The following is a 21,507-nucleotide window of genomic DNA, read 5'->3' on the forward strand; positions in this document are numbered from 1 at the left end:
ACTAGATATGTTGCCGCCATGTGGTAGCATCTTCACTATAGCTGGGAAATACAGTTCAGAGGCAAAAAATGTTGAGTCTCCCAGGCAGATGTCATAGGGATAGTAGTCACTCCAAAAACGGACCTTGGTTTCGAAATGCCACAGAAATGTCAACAGTCATCCATGGCAAATTGCTGGCTTTTCATCTTAGGCCAGTGACATATAAACTTGCTCTCTTAAAGACACAGAGACAAGTGTGCCTGACCACAGTTATGGTGTGACAGTGAACCTGATCGGTGGCCCTGGGATTTACTTGTGTTCCTTGAGTGGAAGACACATGGGGGCAGAACAGCTCTCACTAATGGCTGCCTGAATTAAGTTCTCATGAATATTAAGTATTCATGTGTATAATTACTGCCTCTTATGTATTTCATATACAATAAATACTTTGTACTAAGGTACCTCTGCGCTATTAGGTGTCTCTTCGTCCTTCAGTTCCTTCCTATCCCTTTCTGTGTTTAACATAAACATGCTGGTCCTTCCATTTTCCCCCAGCACATCTCATAAATCCTACCCATGTCAAACAAACTTCTATACTTGAAACATCTTAAAAGTTTTAACCTATGATTTACAGATTACTTGATTATTTTAAATGGAATTTAAAACTCTCAAAAGTGAATGTATATTCCATCCAGATTATCCGTGTAATCTAGACATTTACGTGGAAGCTTCGATATGTAGCAAATGTATCAGCGATAAATCTGAATGTCTAAGTAACAACAACAAAACAACCAAATTTTTGACTTTTCAATCTCAAGGAAGTAGGCCCACCAAATTCAACCAAATTTTCTTCAATGATCCAAGCATCCCAATTGTCCCTTCACTCATTTGTAGCTCTCCTCACACACTAATGAGGCCAATAGCTTTTTTTAACCCATATATATTGTGACAGATGGGGTATATAGCATCTAAACTTGCTACCACATACCTTTCTACCTTTTATAATCCTTCATCTTTTATAATCCTTCATCTTCACAATGAATGACCATGCAGTGTTCATTCAGATGATGAAACATCAATATTCTCCAGATATGACTGGGTGAATATTCCCACAGGGTGCTTTCCCACAAAGGTGCTTACTGATAGATATATCCTGTGAAACAGACTCCAAAAGACATGATGCAGTCCAGGTCATAGTCAGGACTCCCATCTCTTCACCCAGTGTGTTTGGTAGATTAGCCAGCAGTACTGCTCATGTCTTGGCTCTTTAGAGGGGCATGAGTCATAGCCCAAGGGAGCACTGTTGTTGTTCAGTCATTCAGTCCTGTCCGACTCTTTGTGACCGCATGGACTGCAGCATACCAGGCTTCCCTGTCCTTCACTGTCTCCCGGAGCTTGCTCAAACTCATGTCCATCGAGTCGGTGATGCCGTCCAACCATCTCATCCTCTGTCATCCCCTTCTTCTCCTGCCTTCAGTCTTTCCCAGCCAGGAAGCATATTATTCTCTTATTCTAAGCCTCTTTCTAGGCACCAGCATTGCGTTAACTTTTCCGTTTTTCACACCCATGTGGTGGCTTTCTTCCCTTCAGCAACAATCTTACCTTTCTTCCTTATTGTTACATTTTAATCCAGTCTCTCCACCACCCCACCCCCGTCTTCCCCACCCCACAGAGAGTATATTTCCCTGGGCTCAGCCATTGTGCTCGTCCACATTTAGGTGGTAGCAAAATGAGACATGCCTGGACTTTGCCTTGTCCTTCTTTTCCCACTTTTTGATAAGGGCTCCCACTGGTTCCAAAAAGAAAAAGATGGGGCTGTCCTATCCACTAGGCAACAAAGCATGTGTTGTGTTCAGCCCTAGTTAGGTGAGGTGTGAGAAGAGGGTAATTCAGCCCATGAGTCCTGTGGAACTCTTGCACTCACCTTCCAGCTAGCGGTCATAGTCTATTCTTTCAGGATATTACCAGCCTTTAAGACTCTCAATTGGAGCCCCAGTCCAGGGACTACTGGTGTTGCATTGAAAAAGAAAATTACAGTAAAGTTCCCCACTTGAATTATGTTTCTAATTGTAATTGTTTTCACAGAGGTAGCCCATTTATCAAAAGTGCTAGTTCCCAAGTTCCTTTGGCTGGAATTCCACCTGTAGTCCAGAGAGGCTGAAATTCAATGGAAGGAGATTCTGAAATTTTAAAGCTTTTACTCCTCCTACCAAGGAATTTAGTTTCTAGCAAACTAACCATCAGTTTGCCATCCCCTTCTAATCCATTCTTCTAGCTCCTGGAGTTCAGATTCTACCATCTTCAGATTCCAGTAGAAAGTTGTATTATTGATAACCAATCTCAAAGCCTGTACTACTCCAGACCAAGGGTAGCTTGGCAACCAGCATCAGTGGTTCATTTTCATCCCTTTTATCAGAATCATCTTCTTTTCCTTTGAAAAGAATGTCTTACCCATATTTTCAGCTAAGAATGAGTTGGAGCCTTCTAAACCATCTCAGTTCTTGCACTAATTGCTCTGGGCATGACAGTTAAGCTCAAGAGCTGATGAGGACTCAAAATGAGAGTCCTTACAAATCTACAGTTCATTACAGGAGAAAGGAGAAGCCTACCATGTACCAACAACATTAAAACAGGGCCGCGTGTCACAACCACAGGGTGGGGTCTGGAGAGGCCAAGTCCGAGCTCCAAGTGCCCTCTCTCTGTCAGGGCCAGAACAGGGCACATTCTCTCTTGGATCAAGAACCACCAGTGTGAGCACAGAGCACTTTAGAAACCAGGGCTCACCCGTCAGAGTCTCAGCCAGGATTGCTTATAACTGCTGGTGCCCTGGATATCTTCTCCCTACATTTGCTGTTGTTCAGTCTCCCAGTCATGTCTGACTCTTTGCGACCCCATGGACTGCAGCACGCCAGGCCTCCCTGTCCCTCATTATCTCCTGGGGTTTGCCCAAGTTCATGTTCATTGCATCAGTGATGCTGTCCAGCCATCTCATCCTCTGACACCCTCTTCTCCTTCTGCTCTCAATCTTTCCCAGCATCATGGGCTTTTCCAATGAGATGTCTGTTCACGTCAGGTGACAAAAATACCAGAGCTTCAGCTTCAGCATCAGTCCTTCCAGTGACTATTCAGGGTTGATCTCCCTTAAGATTGACTGGTTTGATCTCCTTGCTGTCCAAGGGACTCTCAGAAGCCTTCTCCAACCCCATAATTCGAAGGCATCAATTCTTTGCCATTCTGCCTTGTCTCCCTACATAGCCAGTCCCAAACGCAGTGGCCTCCATGGGCCTCACTAAGACCAGAAAAAAATGGCTAATGTTACTGCTAGCAGTAAACAACCATGATAACCTGTAACCCATGGCTACCCACAAACACAGTGAGTCACTTCTTTTCATTGCTTTGATCAAGGCTCTGCATTGTGGGGCTGGTTTTAGCAAAACATACCTTGCCAACCTCAGAGTCTCTGGAATTAACCCTCGCAGCAAAGATAACTACATCAAAGCACATTGACTTTCTCGCTAGGCAAAGATTTTTCTGAGAAGTCCTTCAGCCTGAAGGGTAAGCCGCCTGTGGAAAGATGTGATGTCCACAACAGCCTCCTCTTCCCACAGACACCTTCTTCCCAGGCCAGAGAGTCAGCAGACACGTAGGAGTTACCCACCCTGTCTGTGTCTGTACTACTGAGATTACAGGATTGTTGATACGTTAACACAGGGTATCCAGGTTGACCCACAGGACGAGCCCAGGGTTGTGTTTGTGTGGGCACCGCCAGACTTACTCAAACCAACATTTTGGTGCTTTTTTTCCTCCCTGTATTATTGCTAGTAGAAAAAGGAGGGTAGTTTTCTTTTATATACAGTCTGGAATGATTACCTCTGCCACCCACCTTTCTTTTCAGTACATGCCCCCACCTGTTGTGCCATAATACCCTGAGCAAGTCTCCTCTTTGGTCTCAATTTTTCCCAACTGCCAATGCTTCTGAAAGGGGCTTTCTAGTTCACAACACTGAGGATTTTGTAAAAGACAAAAAAAAAAAATCCAGCAAAACTCCTCACTTGTGGCATATATAGAAAAGAATGGCGTGGACATTTAAACCTAAGATATTAAGAGGGTGAAAAAGTGAAAGTGTTAGTCATTCAGTTGTGTCCGAATCTTTGGGATTCCATGGACTATAGCCCGCCAGGCTCCTCTGTCCTTGGGATTCTCCAGGCAAGAATACTAGAGTGGGTTGCGATGCCCCCTTCCGGGGGATCTTCCCAACCCAGGGATTGAACTTGGATCTCCTGCACTGCTGGCAGATTCTTTACCTTCTGAGCCAGGTGATCAGGCACAACCAGCACCTTGGGAACCATTCATGGGATCTTGTGCTTGAGACCCCACCCCACCCCATCCCCTTCATTTTCTGCTTTTCTTGCTTAGCAAAAAGAACCCTGGAGAGCTGTTCGTTTTTTGTCTTGCCCCCTCTGTCACCCCCAGACAGTCCCTATGCTTCACTGGCATGCAAACCTTTAGCATCCTCTACTGTCAAAATAATTTTTAAAATCAAAGGTGTATTAGAACATACTTGGATTTTTTTAATAGCTTTAAAATATATTCCCTAATGAATACACTAAAGGAGATATATTCTTCCCCTAAATGGAAATTCCTAGCTTGAGGTAAAAGGATAGTTTCACAAAATTGTGGCTGCTGGTTGCTTGTTGAGGCTTCTGGAAACAACTAATCATTATGTTTAATGTTTCATCAAAAAATGCCAATGTGTTCTCCAAGATGCTCATTTCGCACAGTTAAGTATATGTTTGTGTGGCAATTACATTGCCCCTATTGATTTTCTCACGTCTTTGCAAGTCCATGGTATCGGCTCTATATACCTCAATAGGAGTCTTTTGCCAATTATTCTGTGAAAGTGGAGTTCTGTTTGATATGTTAATTTAAGGAAAATGTGTTCTCCAGTCTTCTGTGATGGATCATTCTCGTGTTTAATGACATTTGGTTTGAGCAGAGCGCACTGCACAGTATTTCTCTTCCCAACTATGTCATCTCCTGCTCCTATGATTTCGGAGCAGTTGCTTTGCACCCCTCTGGAGCTATTGATGCTCCTAATTTCCTCTTCTGTGTGTTACCCATTCACCTGCACAGAGAGGAGAGTAGGCCCCATAAAAAGAAAAGAAATGCCACACAGGGAAATTAGACTCTTCATACTGAAGTGAGTCTTACAGATTCTCACTTGTTAGCTCTTATATCCATGGATATAAAGCAAAATACCTATCATGATTAAGGAAAAGTAACAACAGCAACAACAACAAAAAACCAGTAGAAAAACTTCGAACCACTCACTGCTTCCCTCAATATGTAAAGAAACATGTTGGGAATATTGGTATTTGGAGGAAGTCTAGTCTTCTCTTCTGCTGATGAAAGTGGTGTGCTGATTCAAAACCTGTCCTGAGAGGAAGTCATGCACATAGCAGAGAGCATGAAAGTTGATGTCTTTTGTTTCTGCATCTCGCTCTGGTCTCCCATACAGTCCCCACTCAGCCTTCCCCTCCTCCTGTCCCCCTACCTCTTTGTATTGTTTGGGTTTTTTTAAATCTTTTTTCTTTTTCCTACCTCCCTCCCTTTCAAATCAAGTTATGTTCCTTTCTGCCACTTGAAACACAGTCTCAGCTTCCATGTAAAGAGGTCATTCCTTTATCTTGAGAGTATTTTTAAGCAAAGAGTGGGGAGCTTTGCTTTGATAGGATGAGTGCTCCGTCAGTGTATTATAGGGAGACTGGTCCATGGACATAGAGGGCTTTACTCACTGTGATGAAAGACAAAAACAAAAAACAAAAAAAAACACTTGCATCCACCATGAGGTCTCTTTATGCTTCCAGGGAAACTTCAAAAGGGTACTATTTTCCTTTTTGAAAAGAGAAAAACGTGCAGTACATAGGTATTAACCCACACAGGTATTAACTACTATTTTGGGGTTTTGTCCTTAACATTTAATTAGAACTAGCCACAAACAGTAACTAGGAAAATGCATTAAAGCCTTAAATTTGCATCTGTTTAGTATGGGGCAGCCTGTTTACTGACTGGCATGGCTGTGTTTATCTGAAGTTACATTTAGAATTTTGTTGCCTCCTCCCACAGGATGCGTGAGAAATTTACTTAATTATCATTGACTCTCTCTCTCTCTCTCTCAAAGGACTGAGAATGCAGACCAGAGCTTAGATGTATAAGGTGTCATAAAAGCAAAGCTGTTGCATTCTCAATTTGGCTAATAAATTGACTTTGGAGAAAAGCATCTTCCTGGGACCCTTGGGAGTAAAGCTTATGATTTGCTGATGTTGGGCAGGGTTGAGGTTTTACTTTTGATACATGTTTGTTTTTTGGTATAGCGTTAAATACCACCTTAGATGACGGAAACCTCCACTCCCCACCAAACTTACAAAGTTCTTGTCCTGTGCTGTGCTCAGTTGCTTCAGGCATGTCCAACTCCTTGCAACACCATGGACTGTAGCCCAACAGGCTCCTCTGTAAATGGAATTCTCCAGGCAAGAATACTGGAGTGGGTTGCCATTTCCTTCTCCAGAGGATCTTCCCAACCCAGGAATCAAATTTCACGCATCTCCTGCATGAAATACATAGTAGGTGAAAGGAGAAACAGTGAGCCTTACATCTGAAAACTAGAGATAGGTGACACAGTTATTTAGTTTATCTATAGAAAATTTTAGTGACGTTGAGTATTTTTCACCTAGTGTTAGTGTAGCAAGAGAAATTAGGAGGTGATTGATATTTCAAGGAGAAAAATACTTAATGATTATAAATGCAAAACCAATACAGTATTGTAAAGTAAAATAAAAATAAAAATTAAAAAATAAACAAATGCATAGCTGGAAATCAAGTTTATACAACCCTAACCATACAGATTCGGAGAAGGCAATGGCACCCCACTCCAGTACTCCTGCCTGGAGGATCCCATGGACAGAGGAGCCTGGTAGGCTGCAGTCCATGGGGTTGCTAAGAGTCAGACACGACTGAGTGGCTTCACTTTCACTTTTCATTTTCATGCATTGGAGAAGGAAATGGCAACCCACTCCAGTGTTCTTGCCTGGAGAATCCCAGGGACAGGGGAGCCTGGTGGGCAGCCGTCTATGGGGTCGCACAGAGTTGGACACGACTGAAGCGACGTAGCAGCAGCAGCAACCATACCGATTAATCAAACTGACCTTCTCTGATACTAATACAAGAAAGTACTGTTAGGAACCTTTGAAAATCTCTAGTAAAACAGTTCCCCCCCATGATTTGGGTGGAAATGACTCTGTTCCTGTAGAACACTATGGGTCCCTTTAACTCCCCAAAATGGCCCAATAGTTCCAACATAGGTACTATCTCTTCACTCACTTCTTCACCCATTGCCAGTGAGACTTCAGAACAACCTCTGAGCTTGTGAGTAAGTGAAAGTCGCTCAGTCGTGTCTGACTCTTTGCGACCCCATGGACTATACAGTCCATGGAATTCTCTAGGCCAGAATACTGGAGTAGGTAGGCTTTCCCTTCTCCAGGGGATCTTCCCTACCCAAGGATCTAACCGGGGTCTCTTGCATTGCAGGTTGATTCTTTACCTTACTCATCAAACTCATAGCCAAGGGATGGGAAGAAGACATTTCAATAAGAGAGGGTAGGGTTCGGGTTTGGTGTTTACTAAAGGTACAAGACCGTCCTACTAGGATTGTCAGAAACAGTGACAGAAGGGTTTTCCCCTTGAAATGACCGATGATGTTCTGTGTCTCTTGCAGTGGATCTTTTGAGCCTGTCAGCCGCATGTGACGCCTTGGACCAGCACAACCTCAAGCAAAACGACCAGCCCATGGACATCCTGCAGATCATTAACTGTTTGACCACTATTTATGACCGCCTGGAGCAAGAGCACAACAATCTGGTCAACGTCCCTCTCTGCGTGGATATGTGTCTCAATTGGCTGCTGAATGTTTATGATACGTACGTATGGCAGGCTTTCTCCAGACTCTACCATGGGAGGCTTAGTTTACAGAATGGTGATGGTGTGATTAGCTTCACAGCAGGGCTTTGGTCTAGAGAAATATGGTCCTCAGGATGAAAGTTTCATGAAGCCGTGTGACCAAATGCTATCCCTGTGATTAATCATTTTTGCATTTAATGGAACCCCCAAAAATGTTTTGATATGCTGGGAGGTAAGGAACTAGGATGTAGATTGCACTCAGATTAGAAAGCAGACGAAACCTCAAGATACTCATTTTTCCAGTAGTAGGATGAGTCAGCGTGTAGCCGTTGGTTCTTGCCCTTGCTAGCCTGTGTATCTTGAATTCCTCCACCTTCTTTGGGTGCGGCTCCTTCTACCCAAAGAGATGCGCTCCCTGAGGTGTGACACTCCTGTCCCCAGCTCCAAATAGTGTTAGCTGATACTCAAGAGATTTTTGTAGAGTGTGAATGGTTATGCAAAAAAAAAAAAAAAGAAAGAAAAAAGAAAACAAGCCCTTAATGTAGCAAATTCAGATCCTCAAACCAAGGAATTGTGTTTGTTTTTGTTTTGTTTTATATATAGATAAATAAAGGTTGACAAAGTTTTAGTTTGGCACCTCCATTCATCCCTCTATCTGAGAGAGTGCTTGTTTTTATCTTTGGGATTGCCCCCCTCCCCAGTTTTGTCTTGAGCTTAATGAAGACAACTGAGGAAGGTAGCAGCAGGAATTGGTCTTAATTTCAACTGAATTCTTCTTAGACATCAAACTCATTATATGCCTGATTTCACATGTCAGCAAGAACATATTCCGCATTTAGAAATCTGGAAAGCTTTTCTGAAAGGAGTCGCATAGCAACTATTTTAGTTTTGCCTTTGCTGTAGATTTCTACCACCTCCTGGATTAAAATGTATACCTTTTTCTTCTTTGTTATTTTGCTAAGATAGTGCTTGTTAAATTCCAAGGCTATTGAATTCCCATCATTATCTACCAAGCTCTTGATCATGTCGGATTTTAATTGCAGATTATACTTACATTTGCTTTGAGAAGGGTTTCTATTCAGGTCTTCCCTCAAATATATTTCAGCACCCATTTTCTTTGCAGATGATGTACAAATGAATTCTGAGTATATGACTTCCCTTCTCTATGCCTGAAAATTATTTGGGGACAATGTTAACTCCTTGAAGACCTGAGTTACTGTATAAAATTTGTGAAACTTTTGATTTACCTTTTTAAATAGGGAAAATGCTAAAAACTTTCCAGTGTTAATACTTTTTCATGAATGTATTTAGGACCCAGGATTTCTGTTTGACTAATGTATTTAGTAAATTGTACCAGTTGCAAGCTGAGCATATTTTTCACTAAAAGTAACCACTCTTGAGACCTACCCTTTGCTTATTCTATAGACTTTTATTTGAACCAGGATATATGGTTCAGTTGTTTTTCATAACAAAATAAAATGATCAAAAAACAGGTTTTACAAAATGAAAAACTTGTGCTTTCCCCATGGATACAATGAACTTTTTAATAAATTTGTCATGTGGAATGGTTTGTATGTAAAGTAAAAGCATATGTATGTTAAAACATTGTTATAGCAATAGGATATTTTAAAATTGCTCCTTAAGATCATCTGTTCCAATGCCCTCTAATAGATTGTATCATATTTTTTCTTGTAGAGATAAGTGTTCATATTTTATACTATGTGTCTTGTGGCCTGAAGTGACTAATTTTCTTCTCAGTAAGAGGCAGTCTGATGAAAAGCTAAATGAGTGTTGAAGAGGGCAGAACAGTTAGTTGCTGGTAATTTTTTGGCTTCAGTAACCAAAGTGGGTAAATTGCTTAGCACATACTAGTAATTCTTCCCCTTATCTACTTAAACCCAGGTGGCTCTCCAAAGATAAATAAAAGAATCTTTTTTCTTATTTTATGTAGAGAAATGCTTACCATTCGAATAAGGTCTTTTAGAAACTGAAAACTTGGTAAATGTTCACCGGTCAAGTTGGTCAGATTTCCATTTCATTCTAGGTCATCAGCCAAATAGATAATGAACTCAGAAACGTTAATGATCTTAAAACAATGGTCAATAGAGTTCCCACATCCAAGTTTTTTTCCCCTTAACTAAGAAGTGTTTATCTTTCAAGAAAGTGTCAGTAATTGTTTTCTGCTTTGATTATTCATAATAGGGGACGAACAGGGAGGATCCGGGTCCTGTCTTTTAAAACTGGCATCATTTCTCTGTGTAAAGCGCATTTGGAAGACAAGTACAGATGTAAGTCACGTGTACCCTTTTATTAATGTTGGCTAATTACCCTAGATCTAGATGGGGAATGACACAGTGTTCTTCGTTGACAGCAGGTTCCTCGTGTAAGATGTAAAATTACTCTTAGACAGGCATAAAATTTGGTTTGTGCCGTTCTCTGTCAGACATGAAATTGTAGGTATTTAAGTAGAGAACGAGGATTAGCTTCTCCAGTACGAGTATTATTTTACATTACATCGACTGTGTGTGAATAAAACACATGTTCCTCGGGGATAAAGTCTGATTTCCTATCCCCTTTGTCCAAGTCAGAAAAAATAAATGTGAAGGTTTAATCCATGCACATGCCTCATCTTTGGATTCTTATTTAAAGAGTACTATCTGGCATTCCTGTTCAACAAACCTTGTTTATTTTATAATCATCTTACTGTGAATTGTACTGACATATCCAATTCTGTGATGTGATTAACGTTTTATTATTTGAGAGACAGCTTGCCATTTCTTACAGGGTAACTATCACCTTACAGAATTTCCTTTTGATTAGCCGTTGGGCTCTTCTGCGTAAAATTTGTAAATCCAAATTAAAAGCAAATGCTAGCAGAGGGATGGTTGAGGTGACGAAGCAACCGTTCATTCCCATTGTGAAGGCATGTACTTGTTTTTCCCCTTTAAATGCTCATGAGAAATCTTTTCAGTAGGAATATTAAACAAACCTAGTATATCTTGTCTTTTCTCTTTTCCCCTAAGGCCTAGCCACATAGGGATGTGGAGATGTGCTGAGCTTAAGGATAGGCAGAAGATAAAAGAGATTGAATTCCTCCAAAGCCATTCTGTGTCCTACTGCTCATTTCCCCCCTAGGAGTAAACCACAGAATACACAAGCTCTTTTAGCTCTCACTTTTATGTACTTTCCACTTGAGTTTTTCTCATCCTAAGAACCCAAGAAAAAAAGAACAGCTTTCGTTAGCTGTTTGAAAATACGTTTTGGATGAAACAGAATATTTCTGTGGGCTTTCATCCTTTAAATATTGTGGCTACTTGTTGTAGGTTAGCTTTTACTCTAAGCTTGCTAATGGTAAAGTACCAGCACATCATAATACTTACTTGATAAACCAAGGAAGCTTCCAGCCTGTGTTTCAGCTATTATACTAAGAGGGAACAGGTTGGAGGTTGGCCAAACAAAAAATATTAACTTCAAACTGGGATGTTTGCAGGTAATTCATAATTTTGAAATTTTGTGGATGTACTGGAGAGCTGGGGGGTGGGTGTGTGGGAGATCTCAAGTGTTGTCACTGCTATCTGAAATAAATATCCCATTCAAACATTGAATTTCTGAGAGTTTACAGTGTGCATATAAGTAGGAAAAGCTTTCATGGATTGACTTTCTTGGCAACTTTTATTTAAATATAAGATAGGATTAAAATAATTAGATTCCTGAGATCAAAAGCTGTTACAAGTGTTCAGTGCATTCATTCATTCTGTGAATCCACCTATTTGGGGCACCTGCTATCATTCAGGGGCTGCTCTTCTGCTCTACCCATTTCTAGCACACAGTTGCTGTGTGGTCCCGATTTTGATATATTTTGGGATCTGATGTCCACAGGGGATAGCTCTTTGGGCCTGCTCTATGTTTCCTAATGCTAAAACATTTATTATATGATGGAGGTCATGTCCTATATATAAACTGTTTTCCAAAGGATTATGTTCTGGCTTAGGAAGAAGTCACATGTCAGAAGTGTATGTAAACTCTCATTTCTTACAGGGCTATAGTTTCCTTAAACATTGTCACACTTCATATATACACAGTGGTGATTAACTTGATCCATAAAAGTAATGAATGTGCAGATTAGTGTACAGTAGAAGCAACCCGTCGGGGCAAGTAGGGAACCCCTCTCTCCTCTTGAGAATTGGTACTGGAACTGAGTAGGTACTTTAGTTGTGCTAGCATCTACTTGGTGCCACTTTTTGATTGCTGGAATTCTCTTCTTCCTCCTGTAGACCTTTTCAAGCAAGTGGCCAGTTCAACAGGATTTTGTGACCAGCGCAGACTGGGCCTCCTTCTACATGACTCTATCCAAATCCCAAGACAGTTGGGTGAAGTTGCATCCTTTGGGGGCAGTAACATTGAGCCAAGTGTCAGGAGCTGCTTCCAATTCGTAAGTTATTCAGCTTCTTGAGTAGCATATTTATTCTTTTGCGTTTTGGGAATTAATGGAAAAACCACGGAACTGTAGTTTCTCACATTAGCTCTTCCGTAGGCAGGTAGGTAGGGGTTTTTTGAGGTTCAAAATCTCTGTGGGCAGTGGCTTCTGGAACTGTGGGCTGGGGAGAGAGGACAGTGCGCAGGAAGGGAAAGAAGTCTGTGACCAGAGCCAGAACCCCACAGGCTCCTAGGGTGTTGGTGGGAAAGTGAATCTGCAGTGATTCAGCAAGGGAGGAAATAAATCTCCAGCCAGAGACATCCTTTGTAAAACAAGAAAATGACCTCTGTAGGTGAGTTTCATGGTCTCTTCCTTTCTTCCCTAACCTAATTCTGTCATCATAACCTTCTTTTCAGTAACTGTTGGTAAACAGTTAACACAGCTATCATTTTTTTAAGCTTTCCTATTGTAATACCAAAGAATGCTCAAACTACTGCACAACTGCACTCATCTCACATGCGAGTAAAGTAATGCTCAAAATTCTCCAAGCCAGGCTTCAGCAATATGTGAACTGTGAACTTCCAGATGTTCAAGCTGATTTTAGGAAAGGCAGAAGAACCAGAGATCAAATTGCCAACATATACTGGATCATCGAAAAAGCAAGAGTTCCAGAAAAACATCTATTTCTGCTTTATTGACTATGCAAAAGCCTTTGACTGTGTGGATCACAAGAAACTGTGGAAAATTCTGAAAGAGATGGGAATACCAGACCACCTGACCTGCCTCTTGAGAAATCTGTATGCAGGTCAGGAAGCAACAGTTAGAAATGAACATGGAACAACAGACTGGTTCCAGATAGGAAAAGGAGTCTGTCAAGGCTGTATATTGTCACCCTGCTTATTTAACTTATATGTAGAGTATATCATGAGAAACACTGGGCTGGATGAAGTACAAGCTGGAACCAAGATTGTCAGGAGAAATATTAATAACCTTAGATATGCAGATGACACCACCATTATGGCAGAAAGTGAAGAAGAACTAAAGAGCCTCTTGATGAAAGTGAAAGAGGAGAGTGAAAAAGCTGGCTTAAACCTCAACATTCAGAAAACAAAGATCATGGCATCTTGTCCCATCATTTCTTGGCAAATAGATAGGAAAAAGTGGAAACAGTGGCTGACTATTTTTTTTGGATTCCAAAATCACTGCAGATGGTTATTGCAGCCATGAAACTAAAAGATGCTTACTCCTTGGAAGAAAAGTTATGACCAACCTAGACAGCATATTAAAAAGCAGAGACATTACTTTGCCAACAAAGGTCCGTCTAGTCAAGGCTATGGTTTTTCCAGTGGTCATGTATGGATGTGAGAGTTGGACTGTGAAGAAAGCTGAGCGTTGAAGAATTGATGCTTTTGAACTGTGGTGTTGGAGAAGACTCTTGAGAGTCCCTTGGACTGCAAGGAGATCCAACCAGTCCATCCTAAAGGAGATCAGTCCTGGGTGTTCATTGGAAGGACTGATGTTGAACCTGAAACTCCAATACTTTGGCCACCTGATGTGAAGAGCTGACTCATTTGAAAAGACCCTGGTGCTGGGAAGGGGGCAGGAGAAGGGGATGACAGAGGATGAGATGGTTGGATGGCATTACCAACTCAATGGACATGAGTTTGGGTAAACTCCAGGAGTTGGTGATGGACAGGGAGGCCTGGCGTGCTGCTGTTCATGGGTTCACAAACAGTCAGACATGACTGAGCAACTGAACTGAACTGATTGTATTTTTGACATTCATCTATTCTTCCAAGGGCTGGATGCTGCCTTTCCATAGGCTTACAACCAAGTCGGAGGTTCGTGCTTCCATTCATGTCTGTCAGTAGGTCGGCACACTCCTGTCCATTCTCGTTTGCATTCTGCTCCAGTGCCTTTTCTACACCATCATCCATGTCCCCACAAATACCCTCTTCCTCCCAAGTGCCTCGTCGCTTCATGGATAGACATTTAGGTTGTTCCCGCTTTTTGGTAAGATAGATAATGCTGCAGTGAACATCTTTATGCAGTTAGCTCTTTTCTTTGATTCAAGTTTTTCCCTTAGGATAAATTCTCAGGAATGGGATTACCAGATATAAACGGTTTTGTAGGTTTTGATAAGTATTACCACATGGCTTTTGTTCAAAAGTTGCTCCTATTTGTAATACCACCCGCACTCAAGGAAGAGATATTTGCAGTTTTACATTATTTGCAGTGTTCTTAACGTTTTTTAAATCCTAAGAACTACAGATGTATGGGGTTTCTCATTCTATTCTAATCTCATTACCAACAGAACTAGGTGAATAAGTAACTGGGTTAGACCTGTATATAGTCTTAACACAGACTCAGATAAAACTATAGAAGGCTTCGTGGGCAGAACATTTACATATTTAAAGCAGTTTTAGCATTCATTTAATAGTTAACTGGGCAGATTAAAGAAATGCACATATATGAAGGTTGCTTACATGTACTGTTTGGATTGTTTTGCCCAAATTATGGCAAATTAACTATAAAAGTAAAACAGATGTGGAGAAATACATGTATTTTTTTGTCACCTCATACTCAAATCTCCCAAAACATGAATAGACTATCACTTTCTCTGGGTTTTTTCTTATGTGTTGCTGTATTAGCATTTCTCCTCCAGAACATAAACACAAGTAACTCCCATACAATGAGTATGAATGACCACAAATAATCCAGATTCTTTTTTTTTCCCAAATCCTATTGCAAAACAACTTGCAGCAACCTACTTTTTCTCCCTCAGTGTTGTTTTCTCTTTAGTCAAGTTTCAGTGACTTTTTACAGTCTTACTGTGAAACACACGCATACAGAGTGTTCATATACACATATATGTGTACAGTTGTGTGTGTCATGTGACTGGGGTTGAGTGCAAGGGTCAGAGCACACACCTGCTGACAACCATCTGTATTCAGTGATGGTTCCTGCCTTGAAATCAGGTGGCCTGGCCTCAGGGCCACTGCAACCATTGTCCCATTACCTCGCAAAACTGACATTGCCACCTCCCCCGGACTCTGGTTCTCGCTGTCTTTTTTTTTTTCAATCTGACATATAACATGTAAATTGAAAGTGTGGGACATGTTGATTTGATACATTTCTATATTGTAATATGATTGCCATTGTAGCAGTAATTAGCACTATCAAGTCATAGAATTACCATTTCTCTTTCATGGTGTGAAGGAGTAAGCTCTAGCCTTTGACTGCCTTGAACTTGGTGGTCAGGACCAGGGGCTCGTGAGCAGAAACTCTGCTTTCCATTGGGCCATCCTCTCATCAGGAGCCAGGTCCGTCCCTGTCAGCCCATTGCATTCTGCTGTGGGATACCTGCTTTATTCACTCACCTGCTGCCTCTTGTTTCACCACATCCCTGTAACAGCTACACTCTATTTTCAGTATTAGAACCCTGGCAGCTCAGACAGTAAAAATATTTGCCTGTAATGCAAGACACCTGGGTTCAGTCCCTGGGCTGGGAAGAGCCTTTGGAGAAGGGAATAGTAACCCACTCCAGGCAAGTAGCAAGTATTCTTGCCTGGAGAATCCCATGCACAGAGGAGCCTGGCGGGCTACAGTCCATAGGATCACAAAGGGTCGGACACGACTAAGCGACTAAGCACGCACAATCACTGTCTGACACCATCCTTAGAAATCTCTCATTTCTTTCCCTGGTTCACGGAATAGCTCCTGGTTTCCCTGCTTCACTCTCAGACCTTTCCTGATCTGTCCATAGCTGCCCATGGTTTGCTTTCACTACCAAGTAAGAGCTTCTCACTGCTACCATTTGTACTGACCATGCTTGTGTACATAATATTGTTATGACTGCTAGATGATAGTATTTTTTAAACTTTGTTGCACAGTTCTCTCATTTAATCTTCCCCAACCCTTTGAGGAGAACAGAATCGGCAGGCTTGGGTTCACGGTTGTTTTTACTGTTGTTTCAGTAGGTGAACAGTTTATCAATGGCCCCTGCATTGCATTTCTTCAGCTGGTGGGAGAGTCTGATTCCTAGTCCAGTGAGCACTTCCCTCTCCTCCCCGCTGGGCCATTTTCCTCCTCATCCCCAAATACACTCTTTTAAAAAATTTTCTATTTATCTCATTTATATTTGCCTGTGCTGGGTCTTCTCTGCTGCATGGGCTTTTTTCGAGTGGGGGCTTCTCGTTGCAGTGACTTGTTGCGGTGGCTTCTCTTGTTGCACGGCACAGGTTCTGGGCACGTGGGCTTCAGTAGTTGCAGCTCCCAGGCTCAATAGTTGTGGCGCATGGGCTTAGTTGCCCCACGGCATATGGGATCTTCCCAGACCAGGAATCAAACCTGTGTCTCCTGCATTGGCAGGCCGATTCTTTACCCCTGAGCCACCAGGGAAGCCCAATACACTCTTTTTGATATTAAGGCTCTCCAGCTTCCCAAGGTGAAATAACAGGCATATTTTCTAGGTCTCTGCTAGAATACAAGATGCCATAATAAAACAGAGAACATAGGAGCATTGGGGAGAAAAGGATGCCTCATTTTAAGACGTTGAGTATTGGCAAGCCGGATGTTGCTGGAAGAATGTTGGGCACGTTCTGTAGGTACAGAGCTGGGCAAGATTTAGATGACTCAGATTTGGAGACCCTCTCGCCTTGCTAGTCACTGGGAGTCTGCTTGAACAGATCCATTGTGAATTCTTCCTTCAGAATTGGCATCCTCTCCCCGTCAGCCTTTTCCTCAGCCGGGAGCTCTGGCGTCAGCTTGCCTTTCGGAAGCTGTGCGGATTGCATGAAAATTCAGTGTCTGCTGTAGGGAAAGATAGCAGGAGTGAACAATGCCCTCTGCCCTTTGTTCGAAGCATTTAAGACCTTGGGAACGGGGCCGGGCTGGTGGCTCGAGCAAACCGGCGCTCAAAGGCTGCTCTGTCTACCAGCCTCAGGAAGTGAACGGCAGTAAAAGTACTTGTTTCTCTTACAAATACATTCCCTGCCTCACAGAAGAAGTTGACTTCAGTCTACATTCTTTTTATGTCCTTTGTCTTCTTGTCACCGACTTGAAAACTTCCTTCTTTTCAAGTTGGTAACTGTCAGCTTCTGGCTCAAGAGAGGGGCCTGGCAGACACAAGAGGAGAGTGGTGTTTGCCCATGTGGTCCCCACTAGGTGATCTTTTTATAGGTTTCCTATATACTTAATACCATTGAACTCTTCAGTTAGAGTGGTTAAGGTAGTACATCTTATGGTATGTGTATCTTACCACCATAAAAAAAAAAACTGGGAAAAAACACAAAAACTTTTTAAAAGAAAGAGGAAAATAAATCACCAAGTCCAAAGAAAATGCTTTGCCTATTTTAAAATCAGTGTAGATCCATCAAGGTATTTATCCATGAAGCCAGAAATGGAGCCATGCCTATGAATTTTAAAAGAGAAAATTCACTATCAATGTATGGGTTTGACAGTAGTATCTTTACTGATATTAAATGGGGAAACAGATCTGTTTCTATCTTCAAAGGATATGACAGTCAAACGTGTACTGGGAAAATGACTCATTTGGGCAGTAGTAGACCTGAAGATTTGAAATTAGTCTGTTTTGGAAATACAGCTTCAATTAATGCATCATCGGGTTGATTGGCTCTCATATTCCATGAAACTATCCCTGTTGACAGGATAGATTGATCCTGCAACCATGGGAAGGCCAGATCTACTCCTGGCAGTGGGTCACACAGAGTACCTTAAAGAGCATAAGACATTGTTCACATCCCTCCTTTTTCAGATGAGAAAACTGAAACCCAGAAAGGCAGAGTGAATATATTCTTCATTCTGCAATTATATTTATGTCAGAATGAGAGATCCGGCCCAAGTTCCCTGTGTTCCAAGCTAGTATTTCCTTCTGCTAAACCATCTGAGTAGAAATAAATGGCTATAACCAATTCAAATACTAGACTGAACTAAGGAAGTGTTTATAAATAGTCTTATATGAATTTTAGATTATAATAGGATATGTGGATAAATGAACACTCCTACCCCAACACATGTATACACACACACACACTCACACTCACATTCACACTCTATGATCTTTATTCAAAATACTCTAATCCCAATTACAGGTATCTAAGTTCTACCTCCAGATGAAATCAAATAATGTTTCCTCTTAGTTGGGAAGCACTTCACACTTTTAAGTGACTCCAGAGAGAGTCATGTAAACTGGTACTTGACAGTGCCCTGAGAGGTACTCACCTCCCCCCGCCCCCGATAGTCTTTGTAGCATCTTCTTCTGTAAACATTTTAAGGACTTCATTGTTTAGATAGAATTGAGTACATCAAGTTTGTATTCAATATGCTTCACCTGCAAGAGCTTGCATGTCAAAATCTGTTTATTTTACATCTGTTTTCTACCTCCCGTTGTATTTATGCATTCAAAATGAAAAAGTTGCTTTTTCATCTGTCCTCTCGATTTTTATATTCCTGTGACAAAAATGAATATCATCTCAGCACAGTTGCTGTAATACAGAAATGGGAATAAATTACGGCCTCAATTGTTGAGAACAAGTGTGTATGTGTATGTAAATTGCAAATCATTGCAGGACGTCTGGAGTAGTGAGTGGCAGAGTGGTTAGGCATGTAGGTCCTGAAGTTGACTGCCCAGATTCAAATATCAGCTCTGCTATTTTCTGACAACCTTGGACACATTTCTTGAGCTTCCTGGCCCCTAAGTACCTGGAGCACTTTGGAGGGTTAAATGAGCTAATACAGGTGGGGCACTTAGCGTGGTGGGCACATGTTATTTGCTCAGTCATGTCCGACTCTTTGTGACTTCATGGACTGTAGCCTGCCAGGCTTTTCTTTCCATGGGACTTCCCAGGCAAGAATACTGGAGTGAGTTGCCATTTCCTTCTCCAGGGGATCTTCCTGACCCAGGCATCGAACCCTGGTCTGCCCGTAAAGAACCCTGAATCTGTCCGTAAAGGCAAATTCTTTATTCTGAGCCACCAGGGAAGCAGTAGGTACTTAACTGAGCCTTAGTTATGATTATCTAAAGTGTATTTTGGGCTTCCCGGATGGCGCTAGTAGTAAAGAGCCTGCCTGTCAACGCAAGAGACGTAAGAGATACGGGTTCAAATCCTGGGTTGGGAAGACCCCCTGGAGGAGGTCATGGCAACCCGCTCTAGTATTCTTGCCTGTGAATCCAGTGGACAGAGGCACCTGGTGAGCTACAGTTCATAGGGTCACAAACAGTCAGACACAACTGAGGCAACTTAGCACGCACAAAGTGTCTTTTAACATGAAAATAGCCCACCAAGATGAACAATTCCTTTTGCCCACAACTAAGTATCTGTAGATTAGATTCTAGAGAATCTTGAAATGGTGTTAAAATACCATGCCAAGACACTTCTTAACCAGTTTGACAGCCTTCTTCATGCCAGTTGATCACATCTTATATTTGACCTCCTTAAAATAACTCCTAAAAATTCCACTTTGCTTAGGTTTCTTTGGGCTGTTTGTTGAGTAATCAAAATATAGACCCTTTGGTCCCATTGACATTCCTTTTACACCCGCTTGGACTGATGGATATGGTATAAGTTTCTAGAACTTGGTATATATAAGCAATATGTATAAGCAGAGGTAGCATCACCAAGTTTCTGCTGGGCCTGCTGATGGACACTTAGAATTCCTGCAGACTTTGGGGAAATCTTTTATCCGGGTATTATCAGCATTATCTTGAGTCAACTATTGGTTTTTATTGCTATTATTTTTTTCTGTTTTGACTATAAGCTTTGGTGAGTTTACCTTCATAATTATCCATTTAATATGTCGTGGTTTATGTGCTTAAATTTCTCCATGTGGAGTGATGGGTATTTTTTCCACCAGCTTTTAAAGACAGGTTTGTAATGGAATTGAAACCTGTTTCATTTATATACCTCTTACTAAGGAAAAGCACTTGTCATTCTGTTTCTCCTTTTTACCCTTCTAAAGAAGTAGTCTTTGTTAGAATCAATTTTTTCCATCCTTCTGCCCTCCCTCCTGTATCCCCCCACTCATTTCCTACAAAAGCTGAAGCAGAGGTTCCAATGAAAAAAAAAAAAACTTTTTTTTTTTGAGAGGCACACCTGTATTTGGAAGAGTATTCTGGACTCCCTCTGATTAGTTCACCATTAATTCAAATTCACGTTGATAGGTACCCCCAAAGCTCATGGAAACAAGGAGACATGAATTCAACAGTTACCATTTTCTTCTTTCCCATCTTTGTCACTGGCTTGTAAAATGGATTTATTTAAATCTTTCTTTTTACATAGATTATGTAAGATGAATCGAAGTGCAAAAATCTTGGGATACCCTTATCTTATATCTTGGTTCCTTAGGATGTCTGGGTGCATTAAAAGCTAAAGGTGGGTTTTTGTTCTGTTCTGTTTTGTGTTGTATCTTTCTTTGGGTTTTGGAGGAGGGGTTGACATTTGATAAAATAGGGAAAAATTTGTTTTCTGATTTGCTTCTTTTTTAGCTACATTAAAAAAATACAAAATAATTGTTTTCCAAGTTTAGACAAATGTCTGTAGTTTTGTCACCACAACTACAATCAAGACAGAACATTTCCATCATCCCTAAAGTTTCCTCTTGTTTTGTGGTCACCCCACCTGTTCCCAGTCTGTGGAAACTACTCCTCTTGTGTTCTGTTCCTGTACTTATACCTTTTCCTGACCTGTATTTTAAATAATTGTAGGAGGCAGCTGTGAAAGAGTTACTGTTAGATCTTGTTCTTGAGCATAATGTGTCCTGATACAGACTTGAGAAAGGTATACCATGATAACTCTGGGCAGATATGAATGCTCTACCATGAACCTCTTAAATAAGAACTCTCTAGCATAAATTAATAATGTTGTGTATACTTACAGATTTGCATAGACTTAAAACTTGTGCTTCTGTTCCCGGGAGCCATGGTATTAATTGGTTTATTAGTCAGGTGGAGCGGGGAGCCTTAGGTCAGGACAGTTGTCCTTGAATATGTAAATGAAGAGTGGATAATCACTGTGTGTTAGTGTTTGGGCTTATTTTCTCTTTAAGGGGTGATTCACAGCCCTGATGAATATTTAGAGCAATGACTGCCAGCCTCCAACCTGCTCATTATCTTCAGAACTTTAAAGAAAATACTT

General features: G+C 41.3%; 1 protein-coding gene across 3 annotated transcripts in view; it reads left to right on the forward strand.

Moving 5' to 3' along the window:
• DMD (dystrophin) overlaps nt 1–21,507 on the forward strand; it is a 1,795,368-nt gene that overhangs the window by 1,687,486 nt on the left and 86,375 nt on the right. For all 3 annotated transcript variants that reach the window (XM_068961890.1, XM_068961891.1, XM_068961892.1), the window contains 3 exons: nt 7,754–7,955; nt 10,138–10,223; nt 12,210–12,367. In XM_068961890.1, the coding sequence (XP_068817991.1) occupies nt 7,754–7,955; nt 10,138–10,223; nt 12,210–12,367 (446 nt within the window). The remainder of the gene's footprint in view (nt 1–7,753; nt 7,956–10,137; nt 10,224–12,209; nt 12,368–21,507) is intronic.

Source organism: Capricornis sumatraensis, chromosome X, assembly GCF_032405125.1.
Source record: "Capricornis sumatraensis isolate serow.1 chromosome X, serow.2, whole genome shotgun sequence".
Classification (NCBI taxonomy): Eukaryota; Metazoa; Chordata; class Mammalia; order Artiodactyla; family Bovidae; genus Capricornis; species Capricornis sumatraensis.